This window comes from Nilaparvata lugens, chromosome 2 (genome assembly GCF_014356525.2).
Source record: "Nilaparvata lugens isolate BPH chromosome 2, ASM1435652v1, whole genome shotgun sequence".
Classification (NCBI taxonomy): Eukaryota; Metazoa; Arthropoda; class Insecta; order Hemiptera; family Delphacidae; genus Nilaparvata; species Nilaparvata lugens.
In genome coordinates this window covers 3,253,313-3,275,884 of record NC_052505.1, presented here as the reverse complement: position 1 = coordinate 3,275,884, position 22,572 = coordinate 3,253,313, and the positions used below count along the sequence as shown (strand labels likewise).

General features: G+C 34.7%; 1 protein-coding gene across 1 annotated transcript in view; it reads right to left on the bottom strand.

Annotated features, from left to right (window-relative positions):
• The window catches only part of LOC111056054 (leucine-rich repeat serine/threonine-protein kinase 1), a 236,411-nt gene that overhangs the window by 2,962 nt on the left and 210,877 nt on the right, over positions 1-22,572 (bottom strand). The window contains 5 exon segments of the mRNA XM_039420334.1: positions 2,776-2,909; positions 4,028-4,224; positions 7,495-7,749; positions 12,216-12,408; positions 18,058-18,256. Of these exon segments, the coding sequence (XP_039276268.1) occupies positions 2,776-2,909; positions 4,028-4,224; positions 7,495-7,749; positions 12,216-12,408; positions 18,058-18,256 (978 nt within the window).

The following is a 22,572-nucleotide window of genomic DNA, read 5'->3' as shown; positions in this document are numbered from 1 at the left end:
TGAAACTCCTCATATTATTTAAATGGAAATATAGTAATTTTACACCCCACAAATTCCCGTCGTTTGTGTCCCCACAAGTCAAATTCCACGTACACCCTTGTTATTGGCCTTTTAAGCCTCCCATGAATTAACAATGTGGCCCTAGGATAAAAAAGGTTGGAGACCCCTGGTCTAGTGGATAGAGTGCTTGCGTAGCAGCATAGAGATCACCGGTTCAAATCCTATTAATACCAAAAGTATTTCAACCAGATCACTCCCGTGTTATCGGATGGGCACGTTAAACTGTCGGTCCCGGCTGAAGTATGACAGTCGTAAGGTCCATTGACAGCTTAAATGATATATTCAGGCGGTGGGACCTTCCCGCAAGGGACTCCCAACCAGCAAAAGCCATACAAATTTACTTTTACTAAAGTCTCAACTCACACTACCTCGACTCAAATCGTACGACTCCAGTTTTTCGACCTTACGACTTTCTTGCTCATTGTCACTACTTCAGTTCCATGCTACTCCATTTCTAATCTCACATTATTAAAAAAAATAAGATCCAATTCGTCACTTCTGTGCATGTAACAAACTTTATAACAATTATTTTGAATATATTGTCTTTCATTTCATTTATTCATAGACAATAGATACAATCATAGATAAACAATAGCATGAGTAGATATCCCATGGTATAGGGCTTTTATGTCGCAACTTTTACTGTTATCTCAAGCCTTTTACTGTCGATTATTGTCGATTTTTACTGTTTTGACCGGGTAAGAGTGTATGAACTGCACAATATGAGAGACTACCAGCGTCATAAAGCTTCACGGGAAAGAAATACGTGGACTATCGGCTTGAGATAACAGTAAAAGTTGCGCCATAAACGCCCTATACCATGGGATATCTACTCATGCTCATTGTTTCTCTATGATACAATGCAGTTAAAAACAACAGGCATTCGCCCAAAACTGCTTTAAACCTTAATTTGGAATACACAGTCTAGAGGTTATGTAAATGATAACTTAATTCACACACTATTTTGAGTTCAAAAAATGTATGTACTACAATAATTTTGAATTTATCAGATTAATTAATTTCAAAATACAAATCCAAACAGAAATCTTGCTTGACAATCACAAAAAATATTGAAAATTTCACTTAAATACACAAATTATACTCATGTTAAAATTCTACATGTCTTAGGGTTAAAATAATGTCTAAAATAGTCTTATCTAATAATTCTTAATATTGTTTTATCTGAAATAATAAAAAGTCACTTTCATAAAACATAAACACACTTTCATTTCATTTTAATTTCACCAACACCATCACAAGGATGAGGGTGAGGGGCACGTCAAGGAAGTCGCTACTTGTCAATCAAACTCTTCACTGGTATTTCCTTCAGTGAAAATGCACGGTACTACGCAACTCAAGTCGAGGCTCGACCCAACATGTCGAGTCGACGCTCGACTCAGTCTCACAGTCGTAAGGTCGCTGAGACTTGAGTCGACTGGTCTGAGTGTCACCATTTGGAAACACATGCTGCGTCGAGAAGAGACTATAGTGAGGTTCACGTTATAATGACAGTGTTTGATTAGCAATGGTATTGCTATCCTTGTCTATCATTCAACAAAGTTGATAGCACTATCTCTTTCTCGCTTTGCTCACTTGCCAAATCGTCTTTTAACAATGTAGAATTGATAATTAATTGACAAAGTATTTTCATCTTAGTTATGAAAATTCATTATGAAATTATTTAAAAATATAATTGATCATTTTAAACAAGGATAAACAGTTATTATTACATTAATAAACGTGATCAACTACCGTCTATAGAAGGCAAAAACAAGACCGAAGATCGGCAACGTTGTTCTCCTATCTTTCTCCACTGCCATTATAACGTGGACCTTACTATAGTCAAAATCTCTTCTCGAGTTGAGTCGCGTAAGTGTGAGTTGAGCCTAAAACCTTGAAGAGGTGTTGGAGAGAGAAGGTAACGAATGAAGAGGTGCTTCAAAGAGTCGGAGAGATAGGTTGTCTACTGAAAGAAATAAAAATGAGAAGAGCACAACTAGTTGGTCATATTCTTCGACATGAGGGACTAACAAAAAGAATAATGGAGGGAATGACTGAGGGAGGCCAAGACTGGAGTACATAGAACAACTGAAGGAGGATGTGAGATGTGCCAACTACAAAGACCTCAAAAGGATTGATTGATTGAGTACTTTATGTAGATTACAATATATACTGGCTTATACAATAGCTTACAATACAGCAAAATTATAGATGAATTTACATAATATAGACTAAGAAAATAATTATTGAACTGAATATGATATGAAAAAGCAATTTGTAATATAATAACTATAGATAATAATTATATTGTTATGCATCTACATAAATTGGCGGAGCTTTGGACATATCAATGTCCATTCTTCGGAAAGAATATTAAAAATATCCTCCCCACTAACTCTCTACCAAAGGATGGCAGATGATTAGATTAGATTAGATTTCTTTATTTATGTATGTTACAATATTTACTGGCTTATACACTAATTTACATTAAATGACGGTAATGCTAATTATTCAACGAATTTTACAAAGTATAGATAATTAATCAATGAGAATAAAGATTAAATGCAATTAGAATAACGATAGTATAAAATGTTAATATAAATGTCTGATGACAGAAAGGCATGGATCATCTAAAATTATCATTGAGAATGGTGCATTAAATATAAAATCTGAAGCGAAAAAAATTAAATTTACTAAATATCTGATAAAATTTACCTGACATCGACCAGGACTGAGATGTTCTTCTATACTGATGGATTTCAAACTTTCGGAGCAAGGAACCAATTTTGAACAATCAAGTTTATTGACAATGTTTCCAGATATTGGATCCCATTGATATACTACACAACCTGAAACAATGGAATACATGAATATTGTATTAAAAACAAAACAAAATCAGTCATGTTACTAATAATCAAGTGTATAATATATTGATCAGAGAAATATTCCTTTGCCCCCTTAGATATCCTTCAAGATTCTATATACCAGAGTTAATAACACTGAGTGCCGGTTGCACAAAAGCTGGTTAAATTTTAATTGTGATCAATTTCACGTGAACCAATCAGAGAAGCCTTATTTTCAAAAAGGCTACTCGGATTGGATCTCGTGGAATTTAATTAAGATTAACATTTAACAGTCTTTCGTGCAACCGTGCCTATGAGTAGTCGATTTCAAAATCACTACAACTATTCATTAGCGAGTTCTTCAGCGCAGGGGGCTCACAAGTGTTATATCCATTACATGGATTTATATTGTAGTAAATCTACTTCTCTACACAATAAAAGTTATCAAGTACCCTTTCACTTATTTTATTTATTATTTACACATCTCTTGAAAATTTGAAGCTACAGAGTGAGCATAAATTCGAAATTATTGAACATTTTTGAACACATTTAATAGGTGAATTCAATAAAAAATAACGAAAAAGTGTACTTACATGGACATTGATTTATTAAAAAGCCAATTTTAAAAAGTTTCATCTATAACACATGACAAGTCTGAAAAAATTCTATGTGAGCACTTTTTGCAGCACATTAAATTAATATCTAGATGATACTCAATTCCACGCCATACATTGTCGATCTGGAGTGATGTCCTGAATGCGCGGCTTTGATTATTTGTTTTAGTTGATCAATATTACATAACTTGGTTGCATACAACTTATTTTTCACGTCCGTACTCTAAACGAAAACGTCTTTGAACAGTGATAACCGATTTGCTTTCGTGGACCCACAGAACGCACATAGCTTTCTCCTGACGCTGTGTCACCCCCACCATGGAGCCGACTGTCATCACAAATATTGTAGCAGCTACACCAATTTTTGCCACAAAAATAGGCGCGCTACTACTTTTTGCTATTTTTTTCATTCACCTATGAAATGTGTTCAATAATTTATGCTCACCCTATAGTGGTGTTGGGATGAAATAAAAGAGTACTTGATAAATATCATGGTGTTTTGTAGTGTACCTGGATGCACATAAGTCCAGACGGCAGCCGGGCCGTCGTACATGATGGGCGAGTGTGAGGAGACAATCTGGTGGACATGCACGTTGGCGATGATCGGCTCAAAGTGGTTGAGCACTTTGTGTCCAGTCACCATGTTGTCATGCATCGTGTACACCGACAGAGCGCCGTCACTCTCTCCGCACCACAGCTGGCATTCACTGCAATCAATCAATCAATCAAACTAAAATAGAAGCAAATAACAGTAATAATAATAATAATAATAATAATAATATTTTATTCTCAACAAAAGTATAACAAAAACAATGTAATACAGTTGAAAAACGTCACAGATAAATAACATAATAACATAAAATATCAATCTTAAAATAAAACTCTAATAACATTTAACAATTCATTAAATTTAGATAATAATTTTTTCACTCTAACAAGAATTCGTCAACCTCATAGAAAACCTTCTCACTGAGAAAAGAATATAGTTTTATTTTGAATTGTTTTTCTTCAACAATACTTCTCAAATCAGCCGGAAGTTTCGCAAAAAACTTTTGTCCCCTATAAGTAGGTGTTTTCTCAAATACACTGAGCCTATGTCTCTCAACTGAAATGTTATTCCTTCCTCTAGTGTTATAGCCATGAATATCTGAGTTAACTTGGAATGAATTCAACCTATCCTTCACATGTAATATTGATTTGAAAATGTACAATGATGGAACAGTTAAAATACTTAGGCTACTGAAAGACTCCCGACATGTCTGTGGAAATTTGAGCCCTTCCAGGTATCTTATTGCGGACTTTTGCAGAACAAAAATTCTTTGAATGTTTTGCTTCGAGGTACTCCCCCATAATTCAATGCCATAAGTAATGTGGGATTCAATCAGTGCATAGTAGACACTTTTTGCTGTTGTTTTAGGCACCCGTTTAACAATATTTCTAAATGCAAAAAGTGACCTACTCAATTTCAATGATATCTTGTTTACATGATCCCCCCAATTAAACTTGGAATCCATCGACAAACCTAACATGTTCACAACAGTACAACTTTCAATGTTCGTTTCACCAAGTGTTATGGTGGGGTGAAAAGGACGATACTTATAATCAAAGCTGATGACATGACTTTTGTTTGAATTTATAGTGAGGTCTGAATCATTAAAAAACTGCACAACCTCATTTGCCATGTTATTTGCCTATTGTTATCTCAAAGTCTATGAACTTGGATACTGGAAATGCAGTAGTAGGTTACCAATCTATCAATCAATCCAACCAAGGGACCAGCCAAGAAAGATCTCAATCTCGGATAACATGAAATTCAGTAGCAACTTGATGAAATTATTTGTAGTCTGCCTGCACAACAGCTGACTCTCACTACAACAATTAATCAATGGAATGGGATTAACTAGTAGTTCTGTGAACAGTAGACCTCGCGTCCAGTAAGTTACATTGACCTGTTGTTATGTTTTCTCAAAAATAATTAAATAATTTATCAATTTAAAATGTCTAGAAAAGATCCTAAATAAACATAGAGCTTTCTGTCCTATCATACCGTGACTTGTCGTTCCGGAATGTGAGTGTGAGCGCTGTTATCCGGTCTGGCTGGCGTCGATACGCCAATCCAATCAACCCATCAGAGAACATTCTGTGTTGTCGTGTTGGCGAAAAATCGGTGTGTTGAAATTAACAAAATAAACTACCATAATGCTGATTTCCTACAAATTTCATTTCTCACTTTCTATGATCTTAGAAATCAATTTCTTTTCAATAATATTTGTTGCAATTTTAATCATCAGATTAAAAAAGAAAAATGTAAAAAAATTCTATCAATGACTCCAAACTAGAATCATGGCCTTATGGAAAGACAAAGTTAGTAGACAACTGTCTACTAACGTTAATGGAAAGATACATTTCCAAGATGTTCTATGTTTTTGAAGGGGTAGTATTATTGACCGAGCAAAGTAAGGTCTAAGATTCAAGTCGACGGTTTTGCATTTCTCTTTATGTTTATATTTATATGTTCCGCATTTACAGCGAAACGCAGCAATTGATTTTCATGAAATTTGACAGGTATGTTCCTTTTAAAATCGCGCGTCGACGTATATACAAGGTTTTTGGAAATTTTGCATTTCAAGGATAATATAAAAGGAAAAAGGAGCCTCCTTCGTAGGCCTATATTAGAGTAAAAATCAGACTATAGAACTATTCATCATAGCTGTCTAGTGGACTATAATACTACCCGTTCAAAAACATCGAACATCTTGATTTATTCATTTATTGTATAAAATACTATAATCATAATACATTTATGACATTGGAGGAAAAACTAGGCTGAGTCTGTACTATTTCTCTCCAAAAATTTTGATAAAATGTTAATGTTGCACAGAAGATAAGGTTATGTAATCACACACTGCTCCGTTACTTGATTTTACTTGAAAATGTATCTTGATTTTACTTGAAAATGTATCTATCAACATAGTAGACAGTTGCAGCCAGACCTGATAACAGCGCTCACACTCACATTCCGGGACGACACGTCACTGTACGATAAAACAGAAAGCTCTATGTTTATTTAGGATCTTTTCTAGACATTTCAAATTGATAAATTATTTATTAATTTTTGAGAAAACATAACAACAGGTCAATGTAACTTACTGAGCGCGAGGTCTACTGTTCACAAAACTACTAGTAGTCCACTAGACAGCTGATTTATTATGGATAATTCTAAAGTCTGATTTTACGGTAATATTGGCGTTCAAAGGAGACTCCCTTTCCTTTTGTATTATCTTTAAAATGCAAAATTTCAAAAAATCGTATGTATACGTCGACACGAAATTCAAAAAAGGAACATACCTGTCAAATTTCATGAAAATCTATTACCTCGTTTCGCCTTAAATGCGCAGCATATAAACATATAAAAATTTAAACATTCAAACATTTAAACATTAAACATTAAGAGAAATGCCAAACCGTTCGACTTGAATCTTAGACCTCACTTCGCTCGGTCAATTAACAAAAGTTGATGCGATAAAAGAGGCTTTTGTTATTAACATAACACATTTCCTTTGATCTTTACCGACTCTCGATGGATAACATAAATCTTGTTAATGACAAGGAATTTTCTGTTAAAAACACGAGTTATTAACTTTTGTTAAGAGAAATTTTTGTCGATTCAGTCAAGTTGATAACTTTTGTTAAGAACTGGTGTTATTAACTCCGGTGTAAACGCAGCTCAATAATGATGTTAGTGACTGTTGTAATTAACAACAGTTTATAACAGAAATGTTGAAAACTTGGGTTATTAACTCTGGTGTTATTAACGCAGCTTTAGAGTAGCAGTATTTCAGTAGCAGAAATCGGGGTGTTTTACAGCATTTAATTGGGATTTTCGTTTAATAGTAATCAATTCATTAATTAGCATTTGAACAAATGCAATTTCTAATTTATTTTCATCTGTAGAATTTTTTAAATAGTGAACTGACTTGTGTTTGTCGGTGTAGACAGTGGTGATAGCGTGCAACACACTACTACTGCCCAGCTCACTCATGACAAAGCTGCCCTCGCCCATTGTGGGTGCAGTCGGCGACATGTCGTCCCGTACCAGGAACACGCGCCCGTTGGACAGACCGACGGCGACACGCGCCTGCTGCTCCAGGTGCAGAATGGCGCACACGCCTGCGTTGGCCGGCGATTCGGGGTCCAGTGCGTAACTGAATATGTGCGTGCAATCGCCCGCGCTAAAACAAACACACAAATTAATTCAAGTTTACTAAAATAGATCAATATTCAAGATTACATCGATTATAAGGTGCAATGCAAGACCATTACTAACTATTACTTGTGACCCCCTGGGTTGGAGAACTCGCTCATGAACGGTTGTATTGTAATCTTTGAAAACAGCAACTTTTAATTATACAGAGTTGGTGAATAATAATAATAATAATAATAATAATAATTTTTATTGTTCAATACAGTACAGTCATTTTGAATCACAACTATACAATTGAACATTGTCATGTACAAAAAAATCTCTTCAATATTTAACAAAATAAAAATATTTAACATAATAAAAATATAGATATAGCCTATATGATATTACACATAATTGTCACATAAAAATTCATTTACATTTTAAAAACTTTTTTCAACAAGGAACTTATGAAGATCTTTTTTGAAAGTCATGCTCTTGAAATCTATATTACCAGGCAACTTGTTTAGAAATTTTGTCCCTATGTAGCTAGTTTTTTCTCAAAAAGAGTTAGCCTGTGAGGCTGAACGATAAAGTTGTTCCTGTTTCTTGTGAAGTGTGAATGTACGTGTGCATTGGTCGTTAAACTGCCCATATTCTTAATCACATATAATAAAGTTTTAAAAATAAAAATACAAGGTACAGTGAGTATGCACAGCCTTTTAAAATAATTTCGACAAGGATGATTGAACCCCAATCCCACTAAACACCTTTTGCAGAATGAATATCTTATTTATGTTCTGCAGAGACGTGTTACCCCAGAGCTCAATTTCATATGCAATATGTGAATGAATGAGTGCGAAATATAACGTTTTTCCTGTCTCAGGGGGCACACACTTGACTATGTTTCGCAGAACAAATAAACTGCTACTGATTCTGTTCGCCAGTCTGTCAGTATGGGCATTCCATGAGAGATCCTTATCCACAATCAGTCCCAACAGACTCGCCTCTGTCACATTCTCCACAATAGAGTCACCAATGCTAATTAAACGAGAAAAAGTTAAACGAGAAGATATTGAAAGAGAAACATATCCATAATCCTATTATATTAAGCGAGCAATTTCTGTATAATTATTTATATTTGGTTATTTATGTTCAACGGATCTCCAAAACGGCTCCAACGATTTTCACGAAATTTAGAACACAGTAGGCTTATGATATAAAAAATCGATTGCACCAGGTCTCATCCTTGGAAAAACTCGCTGAACGACATAATTCATCCTTGGCTAAAACAGCTGAGACTTTCGTCGTCTGTGGATAGTAAAAAGTGAGCGAGTGATTCTGTGGAAAATCAAAATATTGCATCCCCGAAATTCATAAGCTGACGTATAGCAGCTGTAGAATATAAACACAATCATTTTAGAGAATTGTGTTCTGTTTATCAATAAAAAGAAATAACGAGCGAAGCTCGGTGCCCCGATATCAGTTACAATACTAGAAACCAAATAGTTTATCTTCAGTACCCGCAACACAGAACAGCAAGTTTAGAGAAAGTGCCATATTATAGCGTACTAACAGCTTATAACTCTCTTCCTACTGAAATAAAATGTATTATTTATTTATTAGGTCAGCACAAACAATACAATGTATTGAGAGCTCAGAAACGTTTAAGAATGCAATAAAAGCTAAATGGATTGCTTGATGCATCTCCGTACAGTTTAGAGGAAAGCTTTAACTGTTGGCGTGTGTAAGAAATTTTTTGCAAGTGTCACCTGGTCATATGGGACATATATATGAATCATATATTTATCTCATATTGCTCAGGATTTTAGAGTTTTAAATTGTAAAAGTTTAATGGACAGTGTTTTTGTCTTTGAACAATTTTTATCATCGACAGAAAAATTGTTTATTTTATTTGTTGTCAAAATTAATGTAGCTTCTCTTTTGTTTTTAATAACAAACGTGCCGCTTGTGCGACAGATAAAAATATGTACTTGAAATGGCTTTCATGTTTGGCATTGACTGAGTTATATTTAATACCCAAAATTTTATTTTTGGTCAGTGTGAGTGTGAGCTCGTTCGATAGGACTGAAAGTTAAGTCCGGCTGATCCAGTGAAAAAGGCTAGATTTCGGTTCGTTTAATAGTACAGTTATTCTGTCACAGATCGGGCAGTATAAAAATAATTGTATTGTTAAGGGAGACGGGTTCTGAGCCTATTCATTGGTTCAGTTAATATTTGTTCTTTTAAAATACTAAAGTCGCGAAATACCAGTGGATGCCAAAGTGGGAAGCTATTTCAAAAAGGTAGGTGACTGCTGAATCATTGTTCTTAAATTTTCATAGCCACAAACATTGAATCATCATTAGCAGCAAGCGAGTGTTTTCCCCATTAATTCATATCAAATATTGTTTTAAATCAAAATTAATCTTGTTTTGTTCAAATGTATATATATGTTAAAGATTCATTAATTAAAGTTTTAGTTATTCTCTTCTTTTCTTGTTATCATAGGTTTTTTCCCCTTACATATTTGGTGTAGGCACATTCCTGCTTACACAAGCATATTTCAACTCCTTTGTATGTTCTGATTTTCTTCTCTTTTATAATCACTTTTTTGAGTGCTTTACTCAATATTTTTGACGTGCCAAATACTGCGACCAAGCCACAGTATACATACAGTATGGAAACTCGGCTAGTACCCTGGCACAAAAATCCATCTTGTTAGGAAGCGCCGCATTGTAATAGTATTGATGGAAGGTTCGGATCACTTTACTGATCTGGATCAATTGATCTCGTTCACTGCCGCGAGCCAATCAGAAGACCAGGATTGGAACTTCCTAAGGTCACGTGACTTGTCTAGATTTTTTGCCATGTAAAATGCATTGGTTGGATAGGCGTTTGATTGGCAGTTTCCATTTTGTATCTATTCTGTGATTGATTTTTGTAGTGTTATATGACAAAAATTAAACTAAACTAATATAGAAGCAGCTAAATATTTCTTTCACAAGAATAATTAGACATTCCTATTTGAAATGAAAAATCACTCTTTCGCTTAAACAATTTTGTCCCTCGTAACAATCCAAATTCATTTTTTTAATGAGAAGGTTGTCATGTGATCATGATTTCGATACAACTGAGTTCCAAGATTTTTGTAGTGTTATATGAAGAAAATTAAACTAAACTGATATGGAAGCAGCTAAATATCTCTTTCACAAGAATAATTAGACAGTAGGTTTCATTGGAGATCCTATTTGAAATGAAAAATTACTCTGTCACTTCAACAATTTTGTCCCTCATAACAATCCAAATTCATAATAAGAAAACAAAGATATTGTCAAATTTCACTAAACATTTATTAAAAACTTTAAAACAGAACCATGGTTTCACGTAGTTAACCAACGCATCATCAGCTGTACTGCGTTGGTTAACTACGTGAAACCATGGTTCTGTTTTAAAGTTTTTAATAAATTTTTAGTGAAATTTGACAATATCTTTGTTTTCTTATTATGGAGAGATTTCACAACATCACCATCAATTCTACTAATTTTATTAATGCAAATTCCTTTTTTTAATGAGAAGGTTGTCATGTGATCATGATTTCGATACAACTGAGTTCCAAGAGAAAATGAATGGCGAAAACCTCACATTGATATCTCAACCCGAATCAGTTTGTTGATGTAAAAGTTGAAAATTATCTTGTATATCAATCATATGTCAGCGCATGAAGGACTGTCTGTATGACAGCTTCTAAATAGCCTCAGCTGATGTTACTAGTAGTTCTGTGAACAGTAGACCTCACGCAGCATTCTCATCCACAAGTACCGGATTGAAACTATACACCTTATGGAAATACAGCAAAATACTGGATTCTCCAATCTCCACACATCTGTGTAATCACTTGTCAGCTGATTATGATGAATATTCTGATTTTTACTCTAATATTGGCGTATGGAAGAGGCTCCTTTTTCCTTTCATAATATCCTTGAAATGCAATATTTCCAAAAAAAACATGTATATACGTCGACGCGCAATTAAAAAAGGAACATACCTTTCAAATTTCATGAAAATCTATTACCGCGTTTCGCCGTAAATGCGCAACATATAAACATTTAAAACATTCAAACATTTAAATATTAAGAGAAATGCGAAACCATCGACTTTAATCTTAGACCTCACTTCGCTCGGTCAATGAATGAATGAATGAATGGAAAAAATGTTGTGATTGCATGCAATGAATTCTTCAGCTAACTAAATGATCAATCACAACATTTTTTCTACGAACTTTCAATGTTATTTGTTATATCCTGAAAAAGGACGAAGGAGTGATTCAATTTTGTTCTCCAACGAACTTGACCTATAAAAATGTTCGAATAATACGTGTTCAAAATTTTAATCTGATTGATCAATTATCCCTAAAGTTATTGTAGAACATACAAACAGACGGACAACGATTTTGACCTTGAGTGTCAAAAGTAAGAACTCGCTAACGCTCGTTCAATAAATGAATGAACTCACAAATAGGCATGTATCTGCCCCTTGCAATCGCCGAGCCAGATAGAGTTGCCGACGAGGCAAGCGGCTGTGGGTTCACCTGGCAGGACGAGGCTCGAGTACTGGACAAACGAGTGACCACTCACCACCAGCTGATCGGTCACTTTGTTGGCACATGCCAGCCAGATCTCACCTCCGCTCGCACAGGCGCCGTCTTCTGTCAATCCAAAGTGCAACACATAAATTATTCATCTCAATTAAATTAAATTCACATTTCAATGCATTCTATCTCGACTCGAATAACCACGTACTCAACTAAGTTGGATTTATTAACCACTGAATCAATACATTATCAGATAAACAATTACAAAGAACTAAAGAATAATTCACCACCCGATTTAAGATCATTTATCATTTGATAGATCAATGATCTAATACACTACAAGAGCACGATTGAAATGCAATAATATTTCTGAAAAATTCCCAATTTCTGAATCACAATTGAAACACCAGAATTTGAAATTACCTGATTGTAGATTTCTTCAACTTGAAAAATACGCAAGAAGCAGTCTATCACATCTGTAAAGTTTTTCAATGCCTAACCTGAGTACGGTATATCTTATAAGTTTTTCAAAATTTATTCGATATTTTTCAGGTTTTCAACTGATTACTAGAGTGAATTTTTCAAATTAATTTGTATATTAAGATTCTAAATTCAAATTTCTTGTCAATATACAGGATTATCATAAAATAATGGTGCGGTTTCGAGCATTGTTTAAAGAAAAACCAAATTACTTACAGTTAATGTTTTTTATTCACCTAATTTGTCGTCTGAAACAGTTTTTTTACATGATTAATAACTTTCAATAAGTGCGCCCTTAGTCGCTCGACAAATGTCCAAACGATAATAAATTTTCTCTCTTAACATTCAATAACATTTCTTCGATTATGGTTGTCATTGGTTCTTTAATCCTGTTTTAAAGTGGTTCAGTTCGCGATTTCTTGTGAATAAACAATGTTTTTGATGTAAGTTAACAAGAAAAAATCTACCTGAACCACTTAAAAACAGGATTAATGAAGCAATGACAACCATAACCAATGAAATGCTAGCGAATGTTTGGAGAGAAATTGATTATCGTTTGGATATTTTGTCGAACGACTAAAGGCGCACATATTTAAATTTATCAATTATGTAAAAAAACTGCCTGAGACGACAAATTAGATGAATAAACAACATCAACTGTAAGTAATTTGGTTTTTCTTTAAACCATGTTCGAAACCGCACCATTCTTTTATGATAACTCTGTATTTTGGGATCCGTGTTTGGAAGTGCTGACGAAACTAGTTGCCTACAGCAACTCAATTACTCAGAAAAAACAGCAGAGCAGAAAACAAAAAAATCTGGTGTGGTACACTCACACAACTTTCCTTTCTCATTGAACTGTAAGCCTCATTCTTAAACGAGAATAACTTAGGGGAATAACATAATGACGATTGGCGGCAACATATTTGAAACTACGATCAGACTACTGTATATATGTGTATATATAATTGCTTTCAGAGTACTTTTTTCTTCGTGTAAATTGTGAAATTCGATTACTTTTTTTAAATTCGTCAAAACAGCTGTTCTACAGATGCAATATCGACTATGTGTTTTTTTTAAACTGCTCTACCTACCTACCTCATGTACGAGAAGGAGGTTCCAAGGTCCATTTCTCGAAAGATGGACCCCCCATTGGTTTCCCAGGGAAAAAAACTGGCGCCAGTTGTTAGAGCTGATAAATAACTATACAGGGTATGAATTTGAAAAAAATCGGTCAAGTCATTTTTGAGAAAACCGTGAAAAACATGGTTTTTCAGTAACTATCTTCCATTTTTCTCAAGAATATTACGGAATTTCCCAGAAATGAGACCCAAGTCAGTTGATAGGGCATATGAATAGCTATCCATGGTATAAATTTGAAGAAAACCGTGAAAACATGGTTTTTTTAGTCATCATCCGCCATTTTTCTCAAGAATATTACGGAGCTCCTGAAATTTTCCCAGAAATGAGACTCATGTCAGTTGATGGGGCTTATAAATAGCTATCCATGGTATAAATTTGAAGAAAATCGTTAGAGCCGTTTTCAAGAAAAACGTAAAAAACATGGTTTTTTAGTAATTATCCGCCATTTTTTCCGCCATCTTGAATTGAATTTCTTATTGTCGAATCCTCATGGTATGAGGACCTTAAGTTTAAAATTTCAAGTCAATCGGTTAATTAGGAATGGAGTTATCGTGTTCACAGACATATACACATACACACACACAGACCAACACCCAAAAATCATGTTTTTGGACTCAGGGGACGTTGAAACGTATAGAAAACTTTAAATAAGGGTAGCTTAATTTTTTTGAGAAAGCAATACTTTCCTTACCTATGGTAATAGGGCAAGGAAAGTAACAAGCATGCACAACATGCGTTGTTGACAAGAGCGTGAATGGGTGGTGTTTTTCCAGCGCTGGTCTTCATTAACCTTCGCTGGGTTGGCAAAAATCGGAGCGATGGCCAATGAAGGCCAATGAAGGCGAGCGCCGGCAAACCAACCATCCACACTCTTGCGCTCGTCGTCATTTGTACGCATTGGGCCAACGTATGGATGCAGCATAATAAGGCATACTATAAGAAACTACCAGTGTCACATAGCTCCACGAAAAAATCTGGTGTGGTGCATTCACACAACTTTCCTTGCCGTTATGAAAATTGATCAACTGACGCTAGTGTTCCCGCGCATCTCAAGTCCACTTTTCTAAGATCTGAACCAGCTGGTGACAGGACAATAACGCTGGAGACACACGAAGTCTGCTATCTCTTCATAGTGAATGATTTAATAGAATCAACAGTTGCCAACAGTTTGCAATTGAATAATCTTATTTTCTTTAATTTCGAGCTTATTTTCAATTTTAGGTGAATATGTTACTGAACATTAATTGTAGAGATTTTCATGCTCAATCTTTTCCTCTTGAATTTTTCGTTTAAATTGTATCTGAAGCCTGATAATTGAAAATCTAAAATCAAACTTTGCATAGATGGTGCAGTGCTCCTGAAATTTTTACAGATATGGGACTTGTAGCAGTTGATAGAGCTTATCAATGACTTTTCTAGGTATGAATTTGATCAAAATCGTTGGAGCCGTTTTCGAGAAAATCGCGAAAAACCCTGTTTTTGACAACATTTTTGCCATTTTAGCCGCCATCTTGAATTGCATTTGATCGAAATTGTTAGTGTCGGATCCTTATAGTGTAAGGACCTTAAGTTTCAAATTTCAAGTCATTCCGTTAATTGGGAGATGAGATATCGTGTACACAGACGCACATACACACATACACACACACACACACACACACACACACACACACACACACACACACATACAGACCAATACCCAAAAACCAGTTTTTTAGACTCAGGGGACCTTGAAACGTATAGAAATATAGAAAATGGGGTACCTTAATTTTTTTCGGAAAGCAATACTTTCCTTACCTATGGTAATAGGGCAAGGAAAGTAAAAAAAACTATAAGGACTATCGGCTTGAGTTAATAGTAAAATTTGGAATTTGGAACATAAATGTCGTACACCATGTCACATAGCTTCATAGCGTCACATAGACTACCAGTGTCACATAGCTTCACGAAAAAAAACTATAAGGACTATCGGCTTGAGTTAATAGTAAAATTTGGAACATAAATGTCCTACACCATGTCACATAGCTTCATAGCGTCCCATAGACTACCAGTGTCACATAGCTTCACCAAAAAAAACTATAAGGACTATCGGCTTGAGTTAATAGTAAAATTTGGAACATAAATGTCCTACACCATGTCACATAGCTTCATAGCGTCCCATAGACTACCAGTGTCACATAGCTTCACGAAAAAAACTATAAGGACTATCGGCTTGAGTTAACAGTAAAATTTGGAACATAAATGTCGTACACCATGTCACATAGCTTCATAGCGTCACATAGACTACCAGTGTCACATAGCTTCACGAAAAAAAACTATAAGGACTATCGGCTTGAGTTAATAGTAAAATTTGGAACATAAATGTCCTACACCATGTCACATAGCTTCATAGCGTCCCATAGACTACCAGTGTCACATAGCTTCACGAAAAAAACTATAAGGACTATCGGCTTGAGTTAACAGTAAAATTTGGAACATAAATGTCGTACACCATGTCACATAGCTTCATAGCGTCACATAGACTACCAGTGTCACATAGCTTCACGAAAAAAAACTATAAGGACTATCGGCTTGAGTTAATAGTAAAATTTGGAACATAAATGTCCTACACCATGTCACATAGCTTCATAGCGTCCCATAGACTACCAGTGTCACATAGCTTCACGAAAAAAACTATAAGGACTATCGGCTTGAGTTAACAGTAAAATTTGGAACATAAATGTCCTACACCATGTCACATAGCTTCATAGCGTCACATAGCATACCAGTGTCACATAGCTTCACGAAAAAAACTATAAGGACTATCGGCTTGAGTTAACAGTAAAATTTGGAACATAAATGTCGTACACCATGTCACATAGCTTCATAGCGTCACATAGACTACCAGTGTCACATAGCTTCACGGAAAAAACTATAAGGACTATCGGCTTGAGTTAACAGTAAAATTTGGAACATAAATGTCCTACACCATGTCACATAGCTTCATAGCGTCACATAGACTACCAGTGTCACATAGCTTCACGAAAAAAAACTATAAGGACTATCGGCTTGAGTTAATAGTAAAATTTGGAACATAAATGTCCTACACCATGTCACATAGCTTCATAGCGTCCCATAGACTACCAGTGTCACATAGCTTCACGAAAAAAACTATAAGGACTATCGGCTTGAGTTAACAGTAAAATTTGGAACATAAATGTCCTACACAATGTCACATAGCTTCATTGCGTCACATAGACTACCAGTGTCACATAGACTACCAGTGTCACATAGCTTCACGAAAAAAACTATAAGGACTATCGGCTTGAGTTAATAGTAAAATTTGGAACATAAATGTCCTACACAATGTCACATAGCTTCATAGCGTCACATAGACTACCAGTGTCACATAGCTTCACGAAAAAAACTATAAGGACTATCGGCTTGAGTTAACAGTAAAATTTGGAACATAAATGTCCTACACAATGTCACATAGCTTCATAGCGTCACATAGACTACCAGTGTCACATAGCTTCACGAAAAAAACTATAAGGACTATCGGCTTGAGTTAACAGTAAAATTTGGAACATAAATGTCCTACACAATGTCACATAGCTTCATAGCGTCACATAGACTACCAGTGTCACATAGCTTCACGGAAAAAAACTATAAGGACTATCGGCTTGAGTTAATAGTAAAATTTGGAACATAAATGTCCTACACCAAGGGATATCTTCTCATGCTATCTTTTCTCTAAGATATAAATGAATGAATAAATGGATAAATTTGTATGTACATGGGGTATCTACCACATGCCATCTTTTCTCTTTGATATAACCATAGACAAACAATAGCGTAAGTAGATATCCCATGGTATAGGGCGTTTATGTCGCAACTTTTACTGTTATCTCAAGCTGATTACTGTCGATTATTGTCAATTTTTACTGTTTTGTTAGGGTGATAGTGTATGAACGGCACAATTTGAGAGACTATCAGCATGGTACAGCTGCATGGGAAAGAACTACGTGAACTATCGGCTTGGGATAACAGTAAAAGTTGCGACATAAACGCCCTATACCATGGGATATCTACTTATGTTATCGTTTCTCTATGATATAACTGAATGAATAAATAGATAAATATTCAAATAAGATGGCATACCGTTGTGGGCCTGGAACGAGGAGGCAGTGACCGTTGCGACTACAGTGGAGGGGTGATTGAGCGAGACAATGTCGAGCAGATGGGTGAATTCCGGCGCAGACGCAATCGACACTATCTGGCTGGCAGACGGCCGGTCACGTGGTTGCTGACACCAGCATAACACCATCAGGTCAAGCATGTATGAAGGGTACAATGTTTCCTGAAACAACATACAATAGAAAAACAAATCAGATCAAGTTTTATAGTTTTCATCATACTCTGTTCATGAAAAATAAAACTATTTATGATTTACATTTCTTTATCTTCATTTCCAATATTGTAATAATATTGTATGTAAGAATAATATTAAGTCAGAATTCTGCAGGAATGAATGAATGAATTTATTTGCCAAAAACAAAATACAAAAAAGCTTTACAAAAAATAAATATAAGTATATGCTACTGCACTTAAACCAAGATACATACATTTATTTAATTAGATATAATAACGAAATGATATCCTTTATATTAAATAATAGTTTTAAAATGAAGATTCAATTTATGATCACATGCATAAGTACAGTAGGTGAGGCAAAAACACCGGCAAAAGGAAGATTCCTTGTGCGCCAGCGTGAGTCGTAAATCAGCTTAATCAGGGATGTATTATATAAACTTGAATCTAGCGTATGAAGTGTTCGAAAATATAATTTATAATATGAAGTTGATTATTGTATAAAAGTCAACAATTGGAAATAATTCAAGTTTAGCCATGCCTCTATGGCTCTTTTTCTGTGTTTATTATTTCGGAAATTATTAAGTGGAAATTCACTTTCTAGTATATATTTATGAATTTACTGTTAATGTAGTAAAGTTGCCTTCTAGGAATTTTTACTTCCCAGTTTAAATCTATATAAATAAAAATCGAGCCTCAATTTTTGACTTTCAATAACTTTTTTATGTGTGCACCGAATTTGATGATTTTTCTTGTTGTGTTTGTTATGTTCAGGACCAGGTTTATGGCCTATCAAATTTATAATCTGACTTCAGGACACTTTCCTATGGTCCTTCAAAGTTTACATGTAATCCTTACGGGGCAAGATTTGTGAGTTGGCCACACACAGAAATAAAAATCAGCTGTTATAATCATTGTGTCATCTAACAGCCGTCGATAGCTAGTAGACAAGAGTGTGTGCTGCTCCATAACCGCCCATGTATTTTATTCTAAACGCCCCGACTAAAAACAAAATGACTGTTCTGTGTGTAACCATCCAGCAGTGCGGCATCAGGTTAAAGACATTGCTTTGTTTCGAATAATTGTTCTGTTTTAGGTGTTTAGAAATAATTGATTTTTAGTAATTTTTTGCAGTTGGAGAATCATCTATATAAATAAAGTCCATTAAAATTAATAATTAGAATAATATGAATAATATCATCCAAAGTTACCAGCTGTACACTAAGCTAAACATTAGTGTTTTCATCATTTATGCATAATAATACAATAATAATTGAAGTGAATAAAAGCATTTTTTTTGATAGCATGTTTGAAGTTTAGTAGACCTAGATATTGGCATGGAAAATATTCTTGGAAAATGCTTCTTGAAAATTGCAAATGCCGCATCGCGCCTCCTCAGGAGTGCATCCAGCTAATGTTTTTCATGAGATGCATTAACTATTTGGCGATAAGAAGTTCGCCGGGCCAGCTAGTTATAGATAAGAATTCTTTCCCCATACATGGACCAATATTCTATGTGGGGGAATATTAATTTCCTAATATGCATCGAATTGTGATGTGAATGTTTTATTAAAGTGTTTTGTTGATGGAAATAAACTACACTACATCAACAATTCATCCAATCTGATATAGCTTACGATATAAAGATACCATTTCTAACAGGTTCAAATTTATCAATATATAGAGTGCCCCACGAAACATGTAGCAGACGAAGACCATGGATTCTACATGAAATTTGCAACAAAAAGTTTTTAGTAAAATTTTCTCTAATTAATTTAAACGCAAATTTGAAATTTATTCATTTGAAAAAATAAATACTTACATTCATCATGCATAAAACTTAAATTATAAAAACAATATTTCAAACAAATTGTGCCGCAAATAAGATTTTCCACATTGCAAATAAAAGAAAACCTTAAGGCCAGTTTCCGAGGTCGGGATTTAGGTAAGTTCTAGACTTTAAACAGCTGAAGTCAGAAAATTGGCTTTCCAAAACGAGGCGTAGTCGCAGTAAATAGTTGCAGCAAAATAAATCTTTACTTTCTCATTTCTATTCCTAAATAATTCAAAATTAGCTGAAACTTTACACTATTTTCTCTTTATTTTGTGTTCTATTTTCTAGTTTTTCGAATTTTAATTTGAAGGTGACTTTGATTATGACTACGACTACGCCCCGTTTCGGAAAGCCAGTTTCTGACTCCAGCTGTTTACAGTCTAGAACTTACCTAAATCCCGACCTCAGAAACCGGCCCCAAGTGTTGTTTGGCACTGAGTCACAGAAAGCTACTCGAATAAAATTGGAATCGAATTATTAATAAATCAAGAGTTTAATGTCAAACATTTCAAGTGTTAAGGATTGGTTTCTATAATGAACACATATGTTAATTTATGATTTTATTCCAATTTGAATACCAATAAAAAGGTCGTCAAATTCCTCAGAGTTTGAACTCTTCTTAAGGTCATATGCACAGTCTACATTTAACGCTAAACCATGTTTACTATTGAATATGGTTGCATTTATTTATTTAATCATTCAGAATTGCACAACTTACAGAGAAGTACCACAGGCTTACGCCCAAAACGGTTCCAATTCCAATTTAGTAAATTCCAGTAAATTTATATATCGTTGGTTATAAGCACAAACATATATGAAAATATTATATGAAAATATATAATTATATATTATATAAAAATGTTATGTTGGTTTGTATACGCTTCAAAAACTCCAAAAGTACTGCACCGATTGAGTTGAAATTTTAACATGATATAAAATCCGCATCAAGGATTGTTTTTGGTCTATCAAATTTATAATCCGACTTCAGGACTCTTTCCTACGGTCCTTCAAAGTTTACTTGTAATCCTTATGGTAGAAGATTTGTGAGCTGGCCTCACACAGAAATAAAAATCAGCTGTTATAATCATCGCGTCATCCAACAGCCGTCGGTAGATCTGTTTTTCCATTTTCTTTCTACTGATTCACAAAATTTCAATTCTAATAATAATTTTAACATGTTTAAAATTTTAACATGAGTATAATTTGTGGATTTAAGTGAAATTTTTAATATTTTTTGTGATTGTGAAGGAAGATTTTGGTTTGTATTTATATTTTGAAATTAATTAATCTGATAAATCCAAAAATATTATAGTACATACATTTTTTGGACTCAAAATAGTGTATGAATTAAGTTATCATTTACATAACCTCTAGACCTTGTATTCCAAATTAAGGTTAAAAGCAGTTTTGGGCAAATGCCTGTTGTTTTTACATGCATTGAATCTATTGACTATGAATAAATTAAATGAAATAATGCCGCGGTGCGAACGACGTCCAAACTTGGGTCGTAGAACTCAGAATGCTGTTAACTTAGAATATGACGGAAAAATCAGCAGCAAGGAGATATACCATTTAATTCCCCAGCAAGGTGCATTCAACTATATCTAAAAATGCAAACTGCTGTACAACTAGCACATAGGAAATCAATATTGAGATATAAAATACTGATTGATGGATCATTTTCATAAAAATATAGTGCATCAGATTAAGCAAAGACTAGGCACACCTGAGGAGGCGCGGCTTGGTGATACAAAGTGTTGATCTTATGGAGATTGCCATATCACACTGTTAAATGCCATGTCCGAATCAGTGAGTGTGAGTTCTTCCATTCAAACCAAGAAGCACCTGGATGCAAAATGCCGCATCGCGCCTCCTCAGGTGTGCATCCAGCTAAAGTTTGTCATGAGATGCATTAACTGTTTGGCGGTACGAAGTTCGCCGGGCCAGCTAGTGTCAAAGTTAGTAGACAGAAGGTTGGTCACTCATCTATAGTATTTTAGTTGAAATGCAATTGGAGTGGGGGAACTGCAGCTGACGTAGGCTGTAGTACAGAGTAGGCAGAATATCGCATTCTTGAAAATCATACGGTGACCTATAGTCAAATTATATAACACAAACATTTTCTGACATGCAAGCTTTCTGTTTCTGCTTTACAATAATTATCAAAACATTTGAATTATACAAGCATTTTGCAATATAAAAGCAAAAAACCCACCTCCTAACCTTCCCTTTCAAACCCTTAAGGTTTCTTTATCTTCTAGGTCATGTTTATATTTTGTAGTTTGGCTATACATCAGCTTGTGAATTTCGGGGATGAGATATTTTGATTCTCGTAGGTAGAACATGTTGTGCTCGATACCAGCATGTGTTCAGTGCATTTATATGAATGAAACTCATTGGATTTATCGGGATCGGTTTATTGTTTTATTGCAATGCATTGGTTTATCAAGATTTTTTATGGGTTAATCTGA